Source organism: Hyperolius riggenbachi, chromosome 9, assembly GCF_040937935.1.
Source record: "Hyperolius riggenbachi isolate aHypRig1 chromosome 9, aHypRig1.pri, whole genome shotgun sequence".
NCBI classification, from domain to species: Eukaryota; Metazoa; Chordata; class Amphibia; order Anura; family Hyperoliidae; genus Hyperolius; species Hyperolius riggenbachi.
The window spans coordinates 148172753-148195288 of record NC_090654.1 but is presented as its reverse complement, the minus strand read 5'-3'; the positions used below and the strand labels follow the sequence as shown (position 1 = coordinate 148195288).

Here is a 22536-nt window from a genome sequence, read left to right as displayed (position 1 = left end):
CAGACTTTAAAGTCAGATCTGACAATACTAGCTGCATGCTTGTTTCTGGTGTTATTCAGATAGTACTGCAGAGAAATACTGTAGACCAGCAGGGTATTGATGAAAAGGAAATAAATATGGCAGACTCTGTATACCTCTTACTTCAGTTCCCCTTTAAGTATCTAGGTTTCCCCTGGGTGACCAACCGCCTTAGTCTCATGAAATTGTTGCAAAACCTGTTATCTTAAATTAAGAGGCACAAATAAACATTCAGATGATTCACCTGGGGGAACATTATCCTGATATGGTAACAGCAATTCAGAAAGGTCATCAACCCTTAGTGTTCAGTGGTGTAAACACACAATGGCCTCAATTCACTAAGATCATGCTGGAGATAATAAGGCAAGAGAAAACTTATCTCCACACAGTAAGAGAGTTATCTTATCTCTTCATTCCTTACGTTACCTCTTCTGTAGTTAATTTACCTCCTCTGTAGTTAATTTACCTCCTCTGTAGTAAAGGTACCTCCTCTGTAGTTATTTTCACATGCAATGAACAGCCTGTCTTTAACTGTGGAGTTATTTTAAGGATTAAATAGTTAACTTAAAGACAGAAGAGTTAACTTTAGGTTTGCCTGAGGTAAAATGTTTCCTGAATACTACATGCCTTATCACCATGGTAACAACTCTAGAAGAGTTATTAAAGACAGGAGATAAGCTTAGTGAATTGAGGCCATTGGCCTCAATTCACTAAACTTATCTCCTGTCTTTAATAACTCTTCTAGAGTTATCACCATAGTGATAAGGAATGTCATATTCAGGAAACATTTTACCTCAGGCAAACCTAAAGTTAACTCTTCTGTCTTTAAGTTAACTCTTCAATCCTTAAAATAACTCCAGAGTTAAAGACAGGCTGTTTATTAACTGCGTGTGAAAATAACTACAGAGGAGGTAAATTAACTACAGAGGAGGTAAATTACAGTAACTACAGGAGAGGTAACTTAAGGAATGAAGAGATAAAATAACTCTCTCGCTGTGTGGAGGTAAGTTATCTCTTGCCTTATTATCTCCAGCATGATCTTAGTGAATTGAGGCCATTGTCTAGGAACAATGGATTCTGGCTTTTCAAGAATTGGAGAATTAACATCAAAACCTTGAGATAATGCATCAGCTTTAACATTTATGCTCCCTAGTTTATATGTGATGTAAAATTAAACCTTGAAAAGAACAAGACCAAAAGGGGATTTAACCTTTTAGAATTCAAAATGTATTCTAAATTCATTTGATAAGTAAACACATTGAGGGGACTGTATGCGCCCTCCAACCAATGTCTCCATTCCTCCAGGGCCCATTTGACCCCCAACATCATAATTACACTCTGCAGTAGAAAATGTATTCGAGAAAAAGCACAGGGATGAAGCTTCTCGGGTTGCCCAGAATACTGTGACAGAACCACCCCTACATCAGGCTCTGAGGCATCTACCTCCACAATGAAAGGTTGCTGTCCAACATCAGGATGGGCAAGAATGGGCCATCTTTAATGGCCCATACTCACGAGCTGCAAAAGTGGCCTGTTGCCAGCACACGTGAGCGTGTGGGCGACAGGCCGGCGACAGCTCCTCACCAGGTCCCTCCGCGTACACACGCGGAAGAGGGACCAGCGGCGCGACGGAAGCTGTCGCCGACGTTCCTCCTCCCCCCGCCGAAAGCTCTGCATACCTCAATGGAGGTTGCTGTCGCTAGTCCGCGTACTCACGCGGACTAGCGACAGCTGCAGCGGAGTTGCGGCGGCGACTGTCGCCAGGCGATTGAACATTTCAATCGCCTGGCGACATCAGCGACGGGCGACAGTTCGGGGTGCATGCCCGTTCAACGGCCCATACTCACGGGCGACCTGTCGCCGCAACATGCGCGCGCCGTGTGTTGCGGCGACAATTGTAGCCCGTGAGCATGGGCGTCCACAGAAAATGTTCCAGGGGGGGGCGCAAAAAGGGGGGGGGGAGGAGGAGGAAAAAGCAGCATGGCGCATACAGCTTGCTGTGGCAAAAACCGGGGGCTACGTCACCGCGCCGGAAAGTGGGTGTGGTCATGGACCAGAATGTGGGTGTGGTCATGGGTGGAGACAAGTTTACATGAACTTAGCAATGTGGGACATTAGATTAGGACAGTGGTTGCGAACCTTTTGGAGGCCGATTGCCCAAACTGCAACCCAAAAGTCACTTATCTATCGCAAAGTGCCAACAGCAATTTAAACTAAATACAAACGTTTTAACTCATACATGAACATTATGGAAAATCCAAGTTGAAAATAAACTGTGAAGATAAACAATTTCATCCATCCTACTCCTGAAAAATGTATTCATTTTTTAAAACCTCCCAGTTTCATTTTCTGTTTTAAAAAGCTGAAAAAGTAGGTTTAATGCTATTGACTCATATGATGATGATTCAGCTTTTTCCATAGTCTCGCAGTTAACAATCATGTGACCCCCAACAAGACAAATTCAGCAATCATGAGGCCCCCAACAAGACAAATTCAGCAATTTTGAGGCCCCCAACAAGACAAATACAGTAACCCTGATGCCCCGTAGTGCGGCAGCGTGTCACCATTAAGCAATCGTTGTGTGGCAGTGTGTCACTATTAAGCAATCGTACCGCGGCAGCATGTCACTATCATGCAATTGTAGTGCGGCAGCGTGTCACTATCATGCAATTGTAGTGCGGCAGCGTGTCACCATTAAGCAATCGTAGTGCGGCAGCGTGTCACCATTAAGCAATCGTACTGCGGCAGCGTGTCACCATTAAGCAATCGTACTGCGGCAGCGTGTCACCATTAAGCAATCGTACTGCGGCAGCGTGTCACCATTAAGCAATCGTACTGCGGCAGCGTGTCACCATTAAGCAATCGTACTGCGGCAGCGTGTCACCATTAAGCAATCGTACTGCGGCAGCGTGTCACCATTAAGCAATCGTACTGCGGCAGCGTGTCACCATTAAGCAATCGTACTGCGGCAGTGTGTCACCATTAAGCAATCGTACTGCGGCACCGTGTCACTATTAAGCAATCGTACTGCGACAATGTTAATCCGGTACGTAAAAGCCAGCTAAAGTTATCACCCCGAATAAGAAACAAAACAAATCCACTGCTCTCTAATCAAAAGGACCTTCCACAGAATCACGTTAAGCTTCCCAAGAGTGCTGCTCCTATCTTACTTTGGGTTATCAGTAAAGGCCCATGCACACGTCTGATTTTTTTAAACGACGGGTCGTTTGGACGTCCCGTCGTTAAGTCGTCTGGACGTCAAATCAGGCGTGTATACAGTCTGTGGTTTGGCTGATAAGACTGGTCTTGAGCGATCAGCCAAACCACGGACTGTATACACGCCTGATTTGATGTCCGGACGACTGAACGACAGGACGTCCAAATGACCCGTCGTTTAAAAAAATCAGACGTGTGTATGGGCCTTAAGTTTGCAGGAGAAAACATAAAAAAAGAGCCCTCTCTGGTGCATTAAGTTTTTAATGTGCCTCTTCTCAAAAGGTAGAATAAAACATACAATGTTCAGATAAAAAAAAAAGTGTGCTCATCACACAATAAAGTGTACATCACCGCGTCCTTCAGTTGTTACCACCGTTCAGCGCACCTCCACACTGTGGCCAATAGTGAGGGGAACCCTAGGATTTCCAGCGCCAGTGGGGACAGGATCACGGAGAAACCTCAGCAGCTGCCCTGCACCTATTACGTCATGACGTGTTTCGGCGTCCGCGCCTACGTCAGATCTGACGCTGGAAATCCTATGGTTCCCCTCACTATTGGCCACAGTGTGGAGGCGCACTGAACGGTGGTAACAACTTAAGGACGCGGTGATGTACACTATATAGTGTGTGATGAGCACACTTTTTTATCTGAACATTGTACGTTTTATTCTACCTTTTGAGAAGAGGCATATTAAAAAGTTAATGCACCAGCGAGCGCTCTTTTTTCTTTTTAAAGTTATCACCCCACCTGGGGTGTACCCGAGTCAGGAAAAGAAAAGATTATATATATATATATATATATATATATATATGTATACCTGGGGCTTCCTCCAGGCTGATCGCTCCCTCACTGTCCTCTGCTGCCTGGATCGTTCACAATTGGCCCTGGAAAGTCATCCAGTCAGAACAGGCATAGTACGGTCATGCATGTGCAGAACGCCCAGAATGGAGGCTCTCCTGGGGCAATTGTGGACAATCCAGGATGGCAGAGGACAGCAAGGGAGCGATCGGCCTGGATGGTACTGGAGGAACCCCAAGTGTGTATAAAATCCCCTGTCTCAGGTTTACTATAAGCCAACAGGAATGGCAGGACACAAGAAACTGCTATTTCAATTGCAAAGTGCTGAGAAGTTCATCTAGTTTAAGTCTAGCAATTCAGAGCCTGCAAATACAGGGCTAATGACTTTGCAGTCAGAGTAATATTAGCTATGTGGTATTTACATTAATGAGAAAGCCAGAAGCAGGCTGTGCTGGGACTGAAAGTGTGCAGGAATCAAAGCCAGCAGGGATGATAACAGTCTGCCTCTCTCACCCTTCTCCTCCTAACCTGAAGTGTCAGCCTGCTTTGTCCTCACAGCAGGCAGGGTCCGTCTGAGGGTCAGTTGTGAATACCAGCATCTTCCTGCTTTCACCCTCCTCACACAGTCACCCAGCACATCTCTTTGAAAACAGCGGGCTATAGTCCGTCCCACCCTCCCCACAGTGACGTGTACTGCTGACTCTTACCCATAACCCACTCAACACTGATTGGATTTGGGACACATTCATCCCAGAAAGTGTTGTGTATTCCCTGCCAGGCAACAGCAGTCCTGTAGCCGAATCTACTACGTAAGTGACTGCCTGGAGAGAAAAGGAATCCCTGGCGAAGGAACACAGCACTTCAGCATCCCTGCAACTTATATTCGCTAAGGCTGGGCTGGGCTGGTCCTGCTTTCTGACCCGACATAAGTGCTGCCACTGTTCAAAATTGCTCTGTTTGGATGGGCGCTTAGCAACACTTTGGAGCAGACTCAGGAGGAGCAGAGCGGCCAGTCAGCGTCAGATCGTGATGCGGATGCAGCAGCCGCCTGCTAGCACGTGACTGACCATGACCACCTCCACCACGTGACGTCCACGCCATTGCCATGACGCCCGCCCATTCCCCGCAATCTGCTATCGCCGATCATCAGCCAGCTGCCCGCCCGGTGCCCAGCTGCAGCCCAGCCTGAGTCCAGAGAGACTCATAAGGCAGTGCACTAGTGCAGCAGGACTGGCGGCAGGCGGCCACGGCCTCATACTTCCGGGTTTGGCAGTCTAGGGGGGGGGGGGGGGGGGGCAGCAGCTTGCTAGGGGAGGGCGAATGCCCTATTTTGCCAGACGTGCGGACGCCCATGCCCGTGAGTATGGGCCATAAGGTTTTAAAATGCCTGACTTGCCTCTGAATACAACAGATGGATTGGTTTGTTTTTTCGCGAGGTCAGTAAGGGCAACAACTTTGGTCAAATATCTCCTTAAAAACTTGATAAAATGATAAAAACTGGCAAAACCAAGCCATCATTGTAAAGTTTTCAAGTCATGTGGTTGAGGCCACAGCGGAAATATTAGCTGAATATTGATGGTTATCTTGTTTAACCCCTATAATCAATACAGGGTCTGAGATAACCATCTTTTTCTCCACAAAAAAAGGAACCAGCCCCAACAGGAGACATAGACGTTTGTATAAAAACCTTTGTCTAGGCTCTCACTTATGTAATTACTCATAGCCATATTTTCAGGCCCAGAGAGATTATACAGACGATCTCTAGATGGCATAGTTCCAGAAAGTAAATCTATGGGAGAATCATAAGATCAATGTGGAGGAAGAACATCAACAGCCTGAGAAGAAAACACATCACTGAATCCATGATAAATGATAGGTAGTTGATTGGTATGCATTTCAACACTGTGCACAGATAAAGTTCTTAAAGTGAACCTCCAGACTAAAAATCTACTCAGGAGCACTGAAAAGGCTTGGTGTTTCTTTAACAGTTTCACAGCATCAGAACTTTGTTTTTCTTACCCAAGCCTCATTTGTAACTGCACAGAAGCTAAGCTCCGCCCTATCAAAGAAAACTGCCCAGGCATTTTCCCTTGATGCTGTTCAAAGCATGATGGTATTTCTGATGTAGTTGTTCTCATGCTGCTGTTTTGGCGCAAATTTTGTTGTTTTTTTATTTTGAATTTGAGATTTGAAACCTAGTGCACGCAGCTGGGAGGAGAGATCACGACACAGGACAGTTGGAACTGTGTCTCATGCTCCCTGTCACCTCCTTTCAACCAAAAAGACGGCTGCCCCCATGAAATCATAAACATTTGCCTTTTCTTTTAAAACAGGGTGGGTAAGAGATTATATTACCTATCGATTTTAATTAACATGACCAATGAAACTTAATGACAGTATATTTGTTTAGGCTGAAGTTCCTCTTTAAACAGTTCTTCAAAACAGAAGTTTACCATTTTAAAACCGAAGGTATTTGTGATTATTCAGGTTGGAGTAAGCTCTGAAGCTCTGAGACATACAAAACAAACATCTCTAAATACATTTCTCTCTGTCCTGTGCAAGAGTTCAATTCCACTTTCAAGCAAATCTGAAGCAAAAATAAACTTGTGAGATAATGAATTGTATGTGTAGTATGGATAATCAGTAGTAGCAAAGAAAAGAGTCTCATGACAGTCTAAGGCAATGTTATAAATGAAGCTATATAAATGAAAATAAAAATATGATGCTCTTTTCTTTACTACTCTTCTATTTATTATCCGTACTACACATAAAATTCATTATCTCATAATTTATTTTTGCTTCAGATTTGCTATAAGCAAATAAAAGCAATTTAGTATGACCAAAATTGCAAGTTAATATTGTTTTGTAACACTGGCTTTACCTGAAGGATAACTCGAGGTGACTGCGACTGGTACCATAATGGGACCCCAAACAGACTCAGTAGGGCAGTTTTGGTTTCAAAGGTTTCAGAGCACCTCGTGTTTACAACACTAGCTCCTGCAATAAAGCAGCCATAAAAGGTAAACAAATGAACAAATTACATTCATTTTCTTAGTGTTTTTATTATGAAAAAGTAAAGTAAATAAAGACAAACCTGATGACTCTAATGCATAATCCACCAGTCCTATTCGGTCCTCACTATACCGCTCCAGAGCACGATTCACAATTTCATATACCTCCTACAACATAATATTACTGATTAGTGAAGAGGTGTAAAGAAGTGCCGACATGTATTAAATAAAGAATAATTACTAAATCAAAACGTGTGTGTGTGTGTGTGTGTGTGTGTATATATATATATATATATATATATATATTCATTACCAAGGGATGAGCAGCACAAACCAAATTTTTTTATGCAATTCTATGCCTGCATGACCACGCCCACCTCTAGCACAGTTAAAGTGGTCTAACACCCAGCATTTCAACTTTGCTTTAAAAGATTGCTTACAGCTTATAAACTATTATGCCAGTTTTTTTTTTAGCAGAAATTCACTGAATGGATTAAACATGACATTTTAGTGCTGCATTTAGCTAGAAATGCTCCTCGTGCTTGCTTGTTTAGTTACAAATGTATCTATCTACAATGTAACAAACAAACACTGCTCTGAGAGAACAAAGAGGGCTTCCCCAGCAGGCTTTTCAAAGGTCTATTTGTATTTCAAATAAAGATACATTTTGTAACTACAGATAAGAACGGATGCGGATTCCTAGTTAAATCCAACACTAAAATGTCATGTTTAACCCATTCAGTGAATTTCTGCTTAAAAAAAAAATCTGGCATAATAGTTTGTAAGCTGTAAACAATCTTTTAAAGCAAAGTTGTAATGCTGGGTGTTAAACCGCTTTAAGTATATAAACGAGTGCATTGCACATGTTCAGAGAGTTCGTTTGGTAGCTAGTGAAGGGTGAGGTGTTTTTAATTTCCTTTTTTTCCATCTAGTTGACTTTTGGGTTTTTGGATTAGTTCCCACTAGACTGCTTATAAAAACTGGCATTTTGCATGGTAGAGTAGGACTCACTAGATTGGGGACACTTTGCCGCAGTTGGTGAGCTTAAGCACGTTAAAGCGTAACCAAGAGCCCCTGTCACTGTTTTCCTGTTGTGTGCTGCAGCCCCTCTGTACACACACACACACACACACACACACACACACACACATATATAGTGGGTTGCAAAAGTATTCAGCCCCCTTGAAGTTTTCCACATTTTGGGCCTGATTCACAAAGCGGTGCAAAGTGTTTGCACGCCTGTGAAAAGCCCTTTATCACGCCTTAACTCAGTTTAGGCGTGATAAAATGAAACTCGCGCAAATCTCCCGCATGCAAAGTTTTGCGCGTGCGGTGTAGTGCGTGCGATGCGCCCATTAAACCCTATGGGCGCTACGCGCGGAATTGCGCGATTGCGCGTGGGACTTTGCGCGCGATAAAGAGCACAAAGCGGTGCTAACTCAGCGGTGCAAAGCTTATCATGCCTAAAGTCTTTTAGGCGTGATAACTGAGTTATCACCGCTTTGTGAATAAAGCTCTTTGTCACATTACTGCCACAAACATGCATCAATTTTATTGGAATTCCACGTGAAAGACCAATACAAAGTGGTGTACATGTGAGAAGTGGATCGAAAATCATACATCATTCCAAACATTTTTTACAAATAAATAACTGCAAAGTGGAGTGTGCGTAATTATTCGGCCCCCTGAGTCAATACTTTGTAGAACCACCTTTTGCTGCAATTACAGCTGCCAGTCTTTTAGGGTAGGTCTCTACCAGCTTTGCACATCTAGAGACTGAAATCCTTGCCCATTCTTCTTTGCAAAACAGCTCCAGCTCAGTCAGATTAGATGGACAGCATTTGTGAACAGCTGTTTTCAGATCTTGCCACAGATTCTTGATTGGATTTAGATCTGGACTTTGACTGGGCCCTTCTAACACATAGATATGTTTTGTTTTAAACCATTCCATTGTTGCCCTGGCTTTATGTTTAGGGTCATTGTCCTGCTGGAAGGTGAACCTCCGCTCCAGTCTCAAGTCTTTTGCAGTCTCCAAGAGGTTTTCTTCCAAGTTTGCCCTGTATTTGGCTCCATCCATCTTCCCATCAACTCTGACCAGCTTCCCTGTCTCTGCTGAAGAGATGCACCCCCCGAGCATGATGCTGCCACCACCATATTTGACAGTGGGGATGGTGTGTTCAGAGTGATGTGCAGTGTTAGTTCTCCGCCTCACATAGCGTTTTGCATTTTGGCCAAAAAGTTCTATTTTGGTCTCATCTGACCAGAGCACCTTCTTCCACATGGTTGCTCTGTCCCCCACATGGCTTGTGGCAAACTGCAAACAGGACTTCTTATGCTTTCTGTTAACAATGCCTTTCTTCCTGCCACTCTTCCATAAAGGCCAACTTTGTACAGTGCGTGACTAATAGTTGTCCTATGGACAGATTCCCCCACCTGAGCTGTAGATCTCTGCAGCTCGTCCAGAGTCACCATGGGCCTCTTGACTGCATTTCTGATCAGCGCTCTCCTTGTTCGACCTGTGAGTTTAGGTGGATGGCCTTGTCTTGGTAGGTTTACAGTTGTGCCATACTCCTTCCATTTCTGAATGATCGCTTGAACAGTGCTCCGTGGGATGTTCAAGGCTTTGGAAATCTTTTTGTAGCCTAAGCCTGCTTTAAATTTCTCAATAACTTGATCCCTGACCTGTCTTCTGTGCTCTTTGGACTTCACGGTGTTGTTGCTCCCAATATTCTCTTAGACAACCTCTAAGGCCCTCACAGAGCAGCTGTATTTGTGCTGACATTAGATTACACACAGGTGCACTCTATTTAGTCATTAGCACTCATCAGACAATGTCTATAGGCAACTGACTGCACTCAGATCAAAGGGGGCCGAATAATTATGCACACACCACTTTGCAGTTATTTATTTGTAAAAAATGTTTGGAATCATGTATGATTTCCGTTCCACTTCACATGTGTACACCACTTTGAGTTGGTCTTTCATGTGGAATTCCAATTAAATTGATTCATGTTTGTGGCAGTAATATGACAAAATGTGGAAAACTTCAAGGAGGCCGAATACTTTTGCAACCCACTGTATATATATATATATTTTGGAGACCTCCATTGGGTTTTCCAAAAATGTGGTTGAGTTTGGGTAAGCCACATTTTTTTTTTGTAATCGGGTTGTGGGTGGTGAAGAAAGTTCTGCAGGTTGAGTCAGATGTAGTTTGTGAAAGCTAGAGTACTTCTCTGTAACTGTTGATTATCAAATTTGCCGACTTGAATGCTGCTTAGCTCTCAATATTAGAGGTCTTTTTTTAGGGCTGGTTCACACTCAGCGCTTCTTGGCGATCACAGCGTAAGTGAAAAAACAGAGGCGCCAATAGAATAAAAAATGATGCCAAATTAAAAACAATAAAATTGTGGGTGGCAATGGTGGACTTGCCCACCCTACAAAAAGCCAAAGACCACTTTATGTGGTAAAATAAATTTATTCAATTTAGTACTCCAAATAAACAACAACAGTTTGCAACGCGTTTCTCGGGACACAAGCCCGCTTCCTCAGGCAAAACACTTACAAGCAGGAGCAACTGAAAAAAGAAACAAACACATACAACAAGGGGTCCATAAAAGTTCAATAACAAAAACAGAGTCAATCAAGAAACAAATATATATATGCGCAACAATCTAAAATCAGAATGATTGCACATAAAAAGTGGTGATCTCAAAAGAACAACAATTGGAATCACCAATATCCCAAAAATTAATAATTGGTCCATATAGGCTAGTCTGTTATTAATCCCCAAATGAGGGATTTATTTGAAATCTTTTATTTATATTCTCATAGAGCTTGATACTCAATTTCCAATCAATTGATCAATTAATGATCACAAATTAAAATTAAAATTACTTAAATTTAGCCGAATCCTTCTGTTTGACTGATACACAGACCAGTCAAATGCATCTGGATGGTAAAATTTTAAACTGTATGATGCTCCACAATTCAAAGGATATACAGTATGTCACATAAAAATATATAATAATATATAAATACCCTATTTCCTTTGTCCATAGATAATAAGCATGCTGCACATTTGACTATAGATAATATAAGGCATAAAATAAGCATGCTGCACATTTGACTATAGATAATATATGGCATGAAATTAGTAAGAATACCAAAATTGTATAAAATTAATAATAATATTAATGATAATCAAACAAAACTGCCAAGCTATAATCATAGGTAATAGCCGCTGGATGACTATTCCCAAAATGACAGTTAGCAGCATATAAGATATGTGATGATGAAACAGCAGTACATAGGAAGTAAATCAATCCAGCGGAATTGAAATAAAAACACACATAAAACTCATTTCACATGCCTATGGGAAGAGAGCGTAAACTTATTTTCTATATATATGCTACGCTGTAATCAATAGTGATAGTAGCAGCTGAGCAAGTATCCAAAATGTAATTGATACTAGTAGTAGTAGCTGTGTGGTATGAAATGATAAAATGACAGCATATGGGATGTGAATAAAATTACATGACTTACCCAGGCAGTGATCTGTACTGGCGTGGTGCCTCTGTCCCGAACGGACGCCACGCCAGCTTCTATATACCCTCTTGGGGTTGATTGAGCAGCGGCGGCTGAGAGTGGGCGGAGTCCGCTGTATGCGGAAGTAGACGCTAGTCGCCGTCCAGTACTTAGCTACTGGCCTCCGGCGGAACTGCGTCATTTCAGGGCATATGTCCTGTGTGGCCATATTTGTTAGGGCTGTTACTGGGCGGAAATACATAGTATATGTGGGCTGAGTGCCCCAACGGCATATTATTGTAGCCCAAAAACATTAGGTATTGTGCGTTGGAGGGGGAGCGCAAATGAGCACTCTTAATGTTAAATAGAAAAAAACAAAACATTAAAAGTAATAATAAAATGTCAATAGAGATAAAAGGATAATAATAATAATAAAAAAATGATATGTTTTCCGGATCTTGTTATAGATCTGGGATTTCCATGTAGATATATTTTGTACATTTTTACCCCATCTAGTGGTCAAAAACCATTTTACTTCTGTGTGTAAACATGGTAAATTATACTACTTTTTCTACACCACCTGTTTTTCTCATATGTATTTGGGCCCCAATTGGTGGTGAGTAGTATTGAACATTTTTTACACTGTAGTCACTATGGCTTATATATTATATATCCCTAACCATCAGAAGGTATCAGATAATAATTAAAAATATCAGATAATGATGAGAGAAATAATGAGAAAAGAAGGGGGAGGGAAGGAGGGGGGAAGGTAGATGTATTGTAGTGCTGTTATTATATAAAGGAAATAAAATAAATAAAAAAATAAAAAGAGAGCGACTGTTAATAGTCCAAAATGAGACCTAAGGTACAAAATAGATTGAACTTCCGGAGGTTCCGGAGGAGCGATCAGAGTTGTGCTGTGTATAGTTGGTGCAGCTCTCAATTTCCGTGCAGGACGGCTAGGATATATGGAGACAAAGTGGGAGAAAGCGCACTCAGTGTGTGGAGTATGAAAAGTGGCCAGCCGACCGTAGAATGATCTCACCTCAGTGTAGTGCTGGTTAGCCCATATGGGTGTCCCAGCTCGCAGGCTTTGTCCCTTTGAGCCAGGGACCAGGCTCCTGGCAACCGGGATTCCTTTGTTCCTCTGCTCTCGCAGCTGTGGATAGCACCACTCGCCTTGCAGTCACCAGCGTTCTGCACAATGCAGGTGCTCAGTGGCCATGGCGGGCGCCAATTGTATGAGTATATTCCCTTTTGTAGAGGGATCGGTGTGCAAGCTGTCTTCCACCTTCCAGCACAAGCGTTACCTGCACTCTGCGGGCGCTTGTTAGCTGGTAGTGTATAATGGAGTTGGCAGGGGTGAGGTGCAAGTCTGTGCAAACAACAATACACGGGGAAGCCGTGTAATGTAAAGATCTGTTTATTGTAACGCGTTTCGAAAGGGATAAAGCCGCCCCTTCTTCTTCAGACAAATACAATTGGCGCCCGCCATGGCCACTGAGCACCTGCATTGTGCAGAACGCTGGTGACTGCAAGGCGAGTGGTGCTATCCACAGCTGCGAGAGGAGAGGAACAAAGGAATCCCGGTTGCCAGGAGCCTGGTCCCTGGCTCAAAGGGACAAAGCCTGTGAGCTGGGACACCCATATGGGCTAACCAGCACTACACTGAGGTGAGATCAATTCTACGGTCGGCTGGCCACTTTTCATAATCCACACGCTTTCTCCCACTTTGTCGCCATATATCCTAAGGTACAAAAGGTATAGGTGGGTGTTTCTACACTCGCCACCTGTAACTAAAAATTCTAGAATGTTTTTTCTAATTGTTCATTCAAACCCAAAGGTACCAGGGTTTTCAAAGTTTGAATCCAGAACATCTCCCTATTTTTCAGTGTCTGGATCGCATTTGGTGCTGTGAATGAAACCATTGTCACATTTCTACTGTGAGCTTGATCAAAATGTCTAGATAGATTGTGTGTGGCAAAGCCCTTTAAAATGTTTCGTCTGTGCTGTCCGATTCTGTCACGTAATTGTTGACTAGTACGTCCTACATATTGTAACTCACAAGGACAGGTGGCCACATAAATCACCATTCTTGAGTCACAGTCTATATGTTTTTGGATTGGCTAGGACATCTTGTTACTTGCTACCAGTTGATCCGTTGCTACCAGTTGATCCGTGTTTGTTATAAATGTGCAGGCTAGACAACGTGTTTTGTTGCATGCACAGGAGCCTGCTGGTAGAGTTGGAATCTTAGAGGCTACCCTGATTTTACTGGGTGCCAGTAAATTACGAAGGTTAGGTGCTCTACGAAATGTCATAATCGGTTTGTTGGGGATGCAATCACGTAGGTATGGATCCTGTTGTAGGATTTCCCATCTATGGGTTAGGATATTTTTAATAATTGTGTGTTGTGCATTATATTTGGTAATAAATCGTAATGTAGTTTCTGAATTGTTTGGTGATGTGGTTGTGTGAGCTCTGGAGGATGTGTGGGGATGTTCTGCCCTAAATTTGGCGTTTTGTACCAGTTTTTTGGGGTATTTTCTTTCTCTGAATTTTTTAACTAGAATTTTGGATTGTGTTTCATAATCCTGTATGTCCGTACAGTTTTTATGTATACGTTTGAATTGGTTATATGGAGTATTGATTGTCCATGGTTTGTAATGAAAGCTGTCAAAATGAATATAGCTGTTTGAATCAACTTGTTTGAAAAAAGTTTTAGTTTTTATTTTACCTCCGTTATGAAACAAGATAAGGTCCAAAAATTCCAGAGATGTGTTACTAGATTGTGAAGTGAAAGATAGCTTGGCTCTATTTGAATTCAGATAGTTAAGGCAGGACGAAATTAGTGACGTATCGCCCTGCCAAATGAAAACCAGATCATCAATGTACCGTTTGTACAGCACAATATGATCTCGAAATGGGTTGTTATTGTAGATATAGATGGTTTCTAGTAATCCCATGGCTAAGTTAGCATAGCTGGGCGCAAAGCTACTGCCCATGGCTCTGCCTCCTATTTGTTGGTAAATGGTATCCATAAAAGAAAAGTAATTGTGTGTTAGTATAAATTGTACACATTGTAACAGAAAACGTTTTTGTTTAAGTGGCATGTCCGGGTCGGATTGTAGTAGAATTGTGTAGCTTCGGTTCCAAACTCATGTGAGATGTTAGTATATAGGGCTGATACGTCACACGTCAACCATGTGTAATCAGGTTTCCAGTCGTGATCTCTAAGTATGTCTATAAGGTGTTGGGAATCTCTTGTATACGATTCTAGTTTACGTACATATTTTTGTAAATGTTGGTCCACATACTTAGATAAGTTACTGGTAATGGAGTTAGTGCCAGATATTATAGGTCTTCCCGGAGGGTGTTGTAGATTCTTATGCATTTTGGTCAGTTGGTAGAAGAATGGGGTAGTGGGATTTTCGATCAATATGAAGTTTTTTTCATTTTTGGTAATCAGACCCTCCATCATAGCAGTGTTAAAGCGGAATATAACCCTGCATTTCAACTTTGCTCTAAAACATTATTTACAGTATATTATATGCAACCAGCATTTTTTTTTTACTAGACCAGCATTGAAGGGTTACACAGGGCTTTAAAGTTCCTGGAGATTTCTGCAGACGCATCTGAAGCTCAGATAGTTACATTTTGTTTACATAAATGTATGTAAGTGTTGAATGTTACACACTTTGGCTGTCCTCCAGCTCAGTCAGAGAGATGAGTCACATTCAACACTTAGATACATTATGTAAACAAAACGTATCTATTTCAGGTTTGGATGCGTCTGCAGAAATCTCCAGGAACTTTAAAGCCCTGTGTAACCCTTCCAATGCTGGTCTAGTAAAAAAAAAATGCTGGTTGCATATAATATACTGTAAATAATGTTTTAGAGCAAAGTTGACATGCAGGGTTATATTCCGCTTTAATGAAGGTCTTAAGTGCCGTGTGGTATACAATAGTAGGGTCAGAGGGTAATATACAATAGCTGGCGGGGTCTCGAAGAAGGCGGTTTGATTCCTCAATATAATCTACTTTGTTGAGTATCACTATCCCGCCCCCCTTATCAGCAGGCTTGATGACCAGATCTGTATTGTTTTTAAGATTTTTAAGGGCAATTTTCTCAGATGGTGTCAGATTGAAGGGAAATTCTAGGTTTTCGTGACATAATTTTTGTAAGTCCTCCAATGCTAGTGCATAAAAAGTTTCTATAAAATTGCCTTTAGAGGCTGTAGGGTAAAATCTAGAACGACCCTTTAAGGAAGTCACTATGCATTTTTCCAGTTGCATTTCCTGTTCATTCAATGTAATAGTGGGTATATTGTCATCTTGGGTCACAATGAGTGTTCTAGTTTTGTCAATTTTCTTTAGTGCGAAATGCCTCTTTAAAGTGAGCTTACGGACAAAAGCGTTAAGGTCTGTGTATAATTCACTGTGTTGAGCTGTGTTTGTAGGGCAAAAAGATAAACCTTTACTTAATAATTTCGTCTCATTTTCTTTGAGTACATAATTAGATAAGTTGAAAATGGATTTGATGCCCTTGTCCATGGGTGAAGTTAGGTTCTGTTCCTTTTTTCTTGTATGCATGTTGGATTTTCTGTATGCATGTTGGATTATTATGGCTCTGTACAAATTAACAAGCTGACACATCATTGCATTCCAGCGGTTCTGGAGGTGTGTTAAGCTTCTAAGGGTACAATGGTTAATTTGCATATATTCAGCAGTGTTGCTCTGGGAGACTTCTCAAGCTCACTCCAACCTGAATTATCGCAAATTCTTTCTGTTTTAGGAAAGCAAACTTGTGTTTTTCTTAACATCTTAGTAAGGGGGCTTTTAGGACCATTGTAGTCCCTTACACACTCCAATGAGTTCTGGGTCACCATGGGCTTGCTGGTTAGTCTGTGCCTCTCGGATTTACAAGCCCTACTCCATAGAGCCAAATTAATCCATGCCATGCACTGATGAGGATCAAACAATCCGAAACAGTCTGTATGCATGTTGGATTATTATGGCTCTGTACAAATTAACAAGCTGACACATCATTGCATTCCAGTGGTTCTGGAGGTGTGTTTAGCTTCTAAGGGTTCAATGGTTAATTTGCATATATTCAGCAGTGTTGCTCTGGGAGACTTCTCAAGCTCACTCCAACCTGAATTATCGCAAATTCTTTCTGTTTTAGGAAAGCAAACTTGTGTTTTTCTTAACATCTTAGTAAGGGGGCTTTTAGGACCATTGTAGTCCCTTACACACTCCAATGAGTTCTGGGTCACCATGAGCTTGCTGGTTAGTCTGTGCCTCTCGGATTTACAAGCCCTACTCCATAGAGCCAAATTAATCCATGCCATGCACTGATGAGGATCAAACAATCCGAAACAGTCTGTATGCATGTTGGATTATTATGGCTCTGTACAAATTAACAAGCTGACACATCATTGCATTCCAGCGGTTCTGGAGGTGTGTTTAGCTTCTAAGGGTACAATGGTTAATTTGCATATATTCAGCAGTGTTGCTCTGGGAGACTTCTCAAGCTCACTCCAACCTGAATTATCGTAAATTCTTTCTGTTTTAGGAAAGCAAACTTTTGTTTTTGTTTTTTTCTTCCGCCCCTACCTCTTGACCCTCGTTTTCTGTGTTTTGATATGGACGTTTGCGGATGCTTTTGGGCTGTAAGATCATCCGTGATGATTTCGGGCTGGGAAGTTGTTTGTGTAACGAATCTGGCGGGTGGGTGGTGAGGGTGAGTGGGAGGTTACATAGTTACATAGAGGTCTAAAAAAGATTCTGAGTGTTCACTCGAACTCTCTGATGATGGATGGTTGTGATTGGGTAATAATGGTTCATGTATGTAAGTATGTATGTAAAACATCAGCTTGGGATGAAGAGGGGGTACTATCTTGGGTGCTGTAAGTGCTCAACTGTGTGAGGTCATCTCCTATCTCCACTTGATATTGATGGGCATTGGTGAGGGAATTATGGATTGTTGTAGTAGGGTTCCTCCCTATCTCAGTGCTTGGATCTGGTGTACTCATCTCCGAGTAGGCATTTATTTCTGTTGGAGAGGATTCTGTATTCGTGATTTTTATCTTCTCTGCTTCAGAGGGATTCAGTGTTGTGTCAATAGGTTGGGTTGGCACAGTGCTATGGACCGTAGTGACCCTAATAGGTGGATTGACTGTATGTCTAAATAAGGTGGGAGGTGGTGGTCCTTTCATGAAGGTGTACTTCGGTGAATTCAACAAACCCACGATGGACTGCGTCTTTTGTTTGACCGGTGGGGTATGAGGTAACTTTTGTTTGTCTTTGGGACAATTGTGGATAGATTGTGATTTGTCAGTCAGAGTTTTGAACTGCATAGAAGAGTGTTTTTTTGGGGCTGGTACTTTGGAGAAAACAAATTTGTGTGACTCCGGTAAGAATGTGTTAGTTGCATGTGTTGGGTGAGTTTTCTTTTCACTTAATGTAGGAGTCTGAGTATTTGAAAATATATCTGACACCTGTGCTGGATGGTGTTCTTTCGGAGGTTGATCAACGTTGATACAACTTTGTGATGTGGGTATGGAAGTAGTTCCCACTGTGTTTGTGTTGTTCTGTATAATGGGAGGTGGAGGAAAATTTGGGTACAAGAAGGGTGGTGGTGGGATATGTAGTTTCATTAGCTGTGGGATGTTGGAAGATATGACCCCGGGTATATATATGGAGGAATATTCATTGGTATGGGCTTGGGGGTGTCATCTTCTGTGGAATACCTAGAAGGGTCTGGATGCTTGGGAAGTGGTATAGGGGCCCTCGGTTTTCTTTCTCTTTTTCTGTGCTCGGCATATGCCAGTCTATCTCTATTTAGTTTCCCAAGTTTGTTATCTGTGGTGTGGTGTTCAAATTTTCTCACTCTAGTGATCATATTTGACATGAGGGCTTGGTATTTCACACTCCCAGTGTGGGGGACTAGGGTTTTCCTACATTCTTTTATGACTGGCTGTATCTCCTCTATTAGGGAGGTGCGTTTGTTAATAATTCTAGTCATCATGCCTTCTGAGCAGGATTCCAGATATTGATACCAATCTTCCGTGAAGACAGTGTCCTTCGGGAAGGCTGAAAGTGTTTTTACCCTTATCCCGTCTGGAGAAATCTTCTCCTCTATATAGGTCTGTTGCATAGAGATGTCAGCCTGATGAAAAAATTCATCTTTTAGAGCGTTCTCCAATTTTTGAAATATGGGTTTGAGGTCAACCTGAGTCTCATTGTTGATGGTTTGAGAGTCCTGTGGTTTCCTCGGAATATCAGGTATAGTGGGTTTTTTGAACACTGCAAGGAGGTCACTTCTGTGTGTATTTCGTTGTTCAATGAAATTCATCCTTTCGGTTTAGTCTATCTAGACATTTTGATCAAGCTCACAGTAGAAATGTGACAATGGTTTCATTCACAGCTCTAGAACACATCAATCCCCTAACACCAAATGCGATCCAGACACTGAAAAATAGGGAGATGTTCTGGATTCAAACTTTGAAAACCCTGGTATCTTTGGGCTTGAATGAACAATTAGAAAAAACATTCTAGAATTTTTAGTTACAGGTGGCGAGTGTAGAAACACCCACCTATACCTTTTGTACCTTAGGTCTCATTTTGGACTATTAACAGTCGCTCTCTTTTTATTTTTTTATTTATTTTATTTCCTTTATATAATAACAGCACTGCCACTACAATACATCTACCTTCCCCCCCTCCTTCCCCCCCCCCCTTCTTTTCTCATCATTTCTCTCATCATTATCTGATATTTTTAATTATTATCTGATACCTTCTGGTGGTTAGGGATATATAATATATAAGCCATAGTGACTACAGTGTAAAAAAAATTCAATACTACTCACCACCAATTGGGACCCAAATACATATGAGAAAAACAGGTGGTGTAGAAAAAGTAGTATAATGTACCATGTTTACACACAGAAGTAATATGGTTTTTGACCACTAGATGGGGTAAAAATGTACTAAATATATCTACATGGAAATCCCAGATCTATAACAAGATCTGGAAAACATATCATTTTTTTATTATTATTATTATCCTTTTATCTCTATTGCCATTTTATTATTACTTTTAATGTTTTGTTTTTTTCTGTTTAACATTAAGAGTGCTCATTTGCGCTCCCCCTCCAACGCACAATACCTAATGTTTTTGGGCTACAATAATATGCCGTTGGGGCACTCAGCCCACATATACTACGTATTTCCGCCCAGTAACAGCCCTAACAAATATGGCCACACAGGACATATGCTCTGAAATGACGCAGTTCCGCCGGAGGCCAGTAGCTAAGTAGTGGACGGCGACTAGCGTCTACTTCCGCATACAGCAGACTCCGCCCACTCTCTGCCGCCGCTGCTCAATCAACCCCAAGAGGGTATATAGAAGCTGGTGTGGCGTCCGTTCGGGACAGAGGGACAGCCAGTACAGATCACTGCCTGGGTAAGTCATGTCATTTTATTCACATCCCATATGCTGTCATTTTATCATTTCATACCAAACAGCTACTACTACTACTACTACTAGTATCAATTACATTTTGGATACTTGCTCAGCTGCTACTATCACTATTGATTACAGCGTAGCATATATATAGAAAATAAGTTTACTCTCTCTTCCCATAGGCATGTGAAATGAGTTTTATGCGTGTTTTTATTTCAATTCCGCTGGATTGATTTACTTCCTATGTACTGCTGTTTCATCATCACATATCTTATATGCTGCTAACTGTCATTTTGGAGATAGTCGTCCAGCGGCTATTACCTATGATTATAGCTTGGCAGTTTTGTTTGATTATCATTAATATTATTATTAATTTTATACAATTTTGGTATTATACTAATTTTATGCCATATATTATCTATAGTCAAATGTGCAGCATGCTTATTTTATGCCATATATTATCTATAGTCAAATGTGCAGCATGCTTATTATCTATGGACAACGGAAATAGGGCATTTATATATTATTATATATTTTTATGTGATTGTGTTATACATTATATCCTTTGAATTGTGGAGCATCATACAGTCTAAAATGTTACCATCCAGATGCATTTGAATGGTCTGTGTATCAGTCAAACAGAAGGATTCGGCTAAATTTAAGTAATTTTAATTTTAATTTGTGATCATTAATTGATCAATTGATTGGAAATTGAGTATCAAGCTCTATGAGAATATAAATAAAAGATTTCAAATAAATCCCTCATTTGGGGATTAATAACAGACTAGCCTATATGGACCATTTATTAATTTTTGGGATATTGGTGATTCCAATTGTTGTTTTTTGAGATCACCACTTTTTATGTGCAATCATTCTGATTTTAGATTGTTGCGCATATATATATTTGTTTCTTGTTCGATTCTGTTTTTGTTATTGAACTTTTATGTACCCCTTGTTGTATGTGTTTGTTTCTTTTTTCAGTTGCTCCTGCTTGTAAGTGTTTTGCCTGAGGAAGCGGGCTTGTGTCCCGAGAAACGCGTTGCAAACTGTTGTTGTTTATTTGGAGTACTAAATTGAACACATTTATTTTACCACATAAAGTGGTCTTTGGCTTTTTGTAGGGTGGGCAAGTCCACCATTGCCACCCACAATTTTATTGTTTTTAATTTGGCATCATTTTTTATTCTATTGGCGCCTCTGTTTTTTCACTTAGGCTGTTATCCACCTGGTGGATGGGTGTGGACACCCTTTCCTTCTTCACAGAGAGCGACTTCTTAGCCTGAGCGGGGAAAGGCCTAATCTCCCCGTCTGTGATACAAGTGGTTGCCTGATCTCGGCAACCCAGACTTGTGAGTATAATTTATTCTGATTGTTATTTATGCCAATTGATCTACAATAATACACTATTGGGGGCTCTCGATTGTTCTCTTTTCCTTTTCTTGGCGATCACGTTTGTGTCCATGATTGTGATTCGGTGAGTGAAATCTCACGATTTGCGCTTGTGATTCCTGCTCAATAGAACAAGAATCACAGCACAATCGCCCCCAAAACGCTGCATGCAGCGCATTTGCGATTCGCTGCAGTGTGAATGTATCCATAGGGATATATTAGGAGGAGTGCTTTGCTGGTCGCATTAGAAAGAAGAGAGAACAAAGCACACCATGCACATGACAGTTCTGCTGAGTGTTTAGCAGCCTTCAGTGAAGGTGTGAAGCACACAGGTATGTGAACACTGACTAGTTGAAGATGGGACATACTGTACTAGAAAATGAGACAGATTTACTGTATAAGCACAAGTGCATGCAAAATTAGAGCAAAACTAGTGGAGTGGAGCAATGGATCACCGCGCTGCCAGTAGGTGTTCCTTGACAAGGGGCATTACCTTAGCAATGCACTCTTGCAACTGGGAAACATGTTCCACCACGCTTTTATGGGGACTGGACTCACTTTCCCAGGTTTCTTTTACCAAGTCAAGCAACACTCTAGGTCTGCGCCCATACACTAGTTCGAATGGAGAAAATCCTGTGGAGGCCTGAGGTACTTCCCGGACAGCAAACATTACAGCAGGTAACAAACAATCCCAATCCTTTCCATCCTTTTGTACCACTCTTTTTAACATCATTTTTAGTGTTTTATTAAATCGCTCAACCAGTCCATCTGTCTGGAGAGGTTCTCATCGGATTAATCTGGAACAGTTTACACACATCAGCCATGACCTTAGACATAAACAGTTCCCTGGTCCATGAGGGTTTCCTTGGGAAAACCCGTCCGAGTGAACATATTGAACAATTGGCGGGCGATCGCTTTGGACGTCGGTTTCCTCAAAGGAAATGCTTCAGGGTAACGAGTGGCATAATGGAGTATTACCAGGATATATTGGTGCCCCCTGGCAGACTTTACCAAGGGTCCCACTATATCCATAGCAATGCGCTCGAATGGAATCTCTATTATTGGCAAGGGCACCAAAGGGCATCGAAACCGGGACATTGGCGCGGTCAACTG

At 41.6% G+C, this 22536-nt stretch overlaps 1 protein-coding gene across 5 annotated transcripts in view; it reads right to left on the bottom strand.

The window, feature by feature from the left end:
* Positions 1-22536, bottom strand: part of SUN2 (Sad1 and UNC84 domain containing 2) — a 981481-nt gene that overhangs the window by 208110 nt on the left and 750835 nt on the right. For all 5 annotated transcript variants that reach the window (XM_068253600.1, XM_068253601.1, XM_068253602.1 and 2 more), the window contains 2 exons: positions 7127-7211; positions 6914-7029 (listed from right to left, as the gene is read on the bottom strand). In XM_068253600.1, the coding sequence (XP_068109701.1) occupies positions 6914-7029; positions 7127-7211 (201 nt within the window). The remainder of the gene's footprint in view (positions 1-6913; positions 7030-7126; positions 7212-22536) is intronic.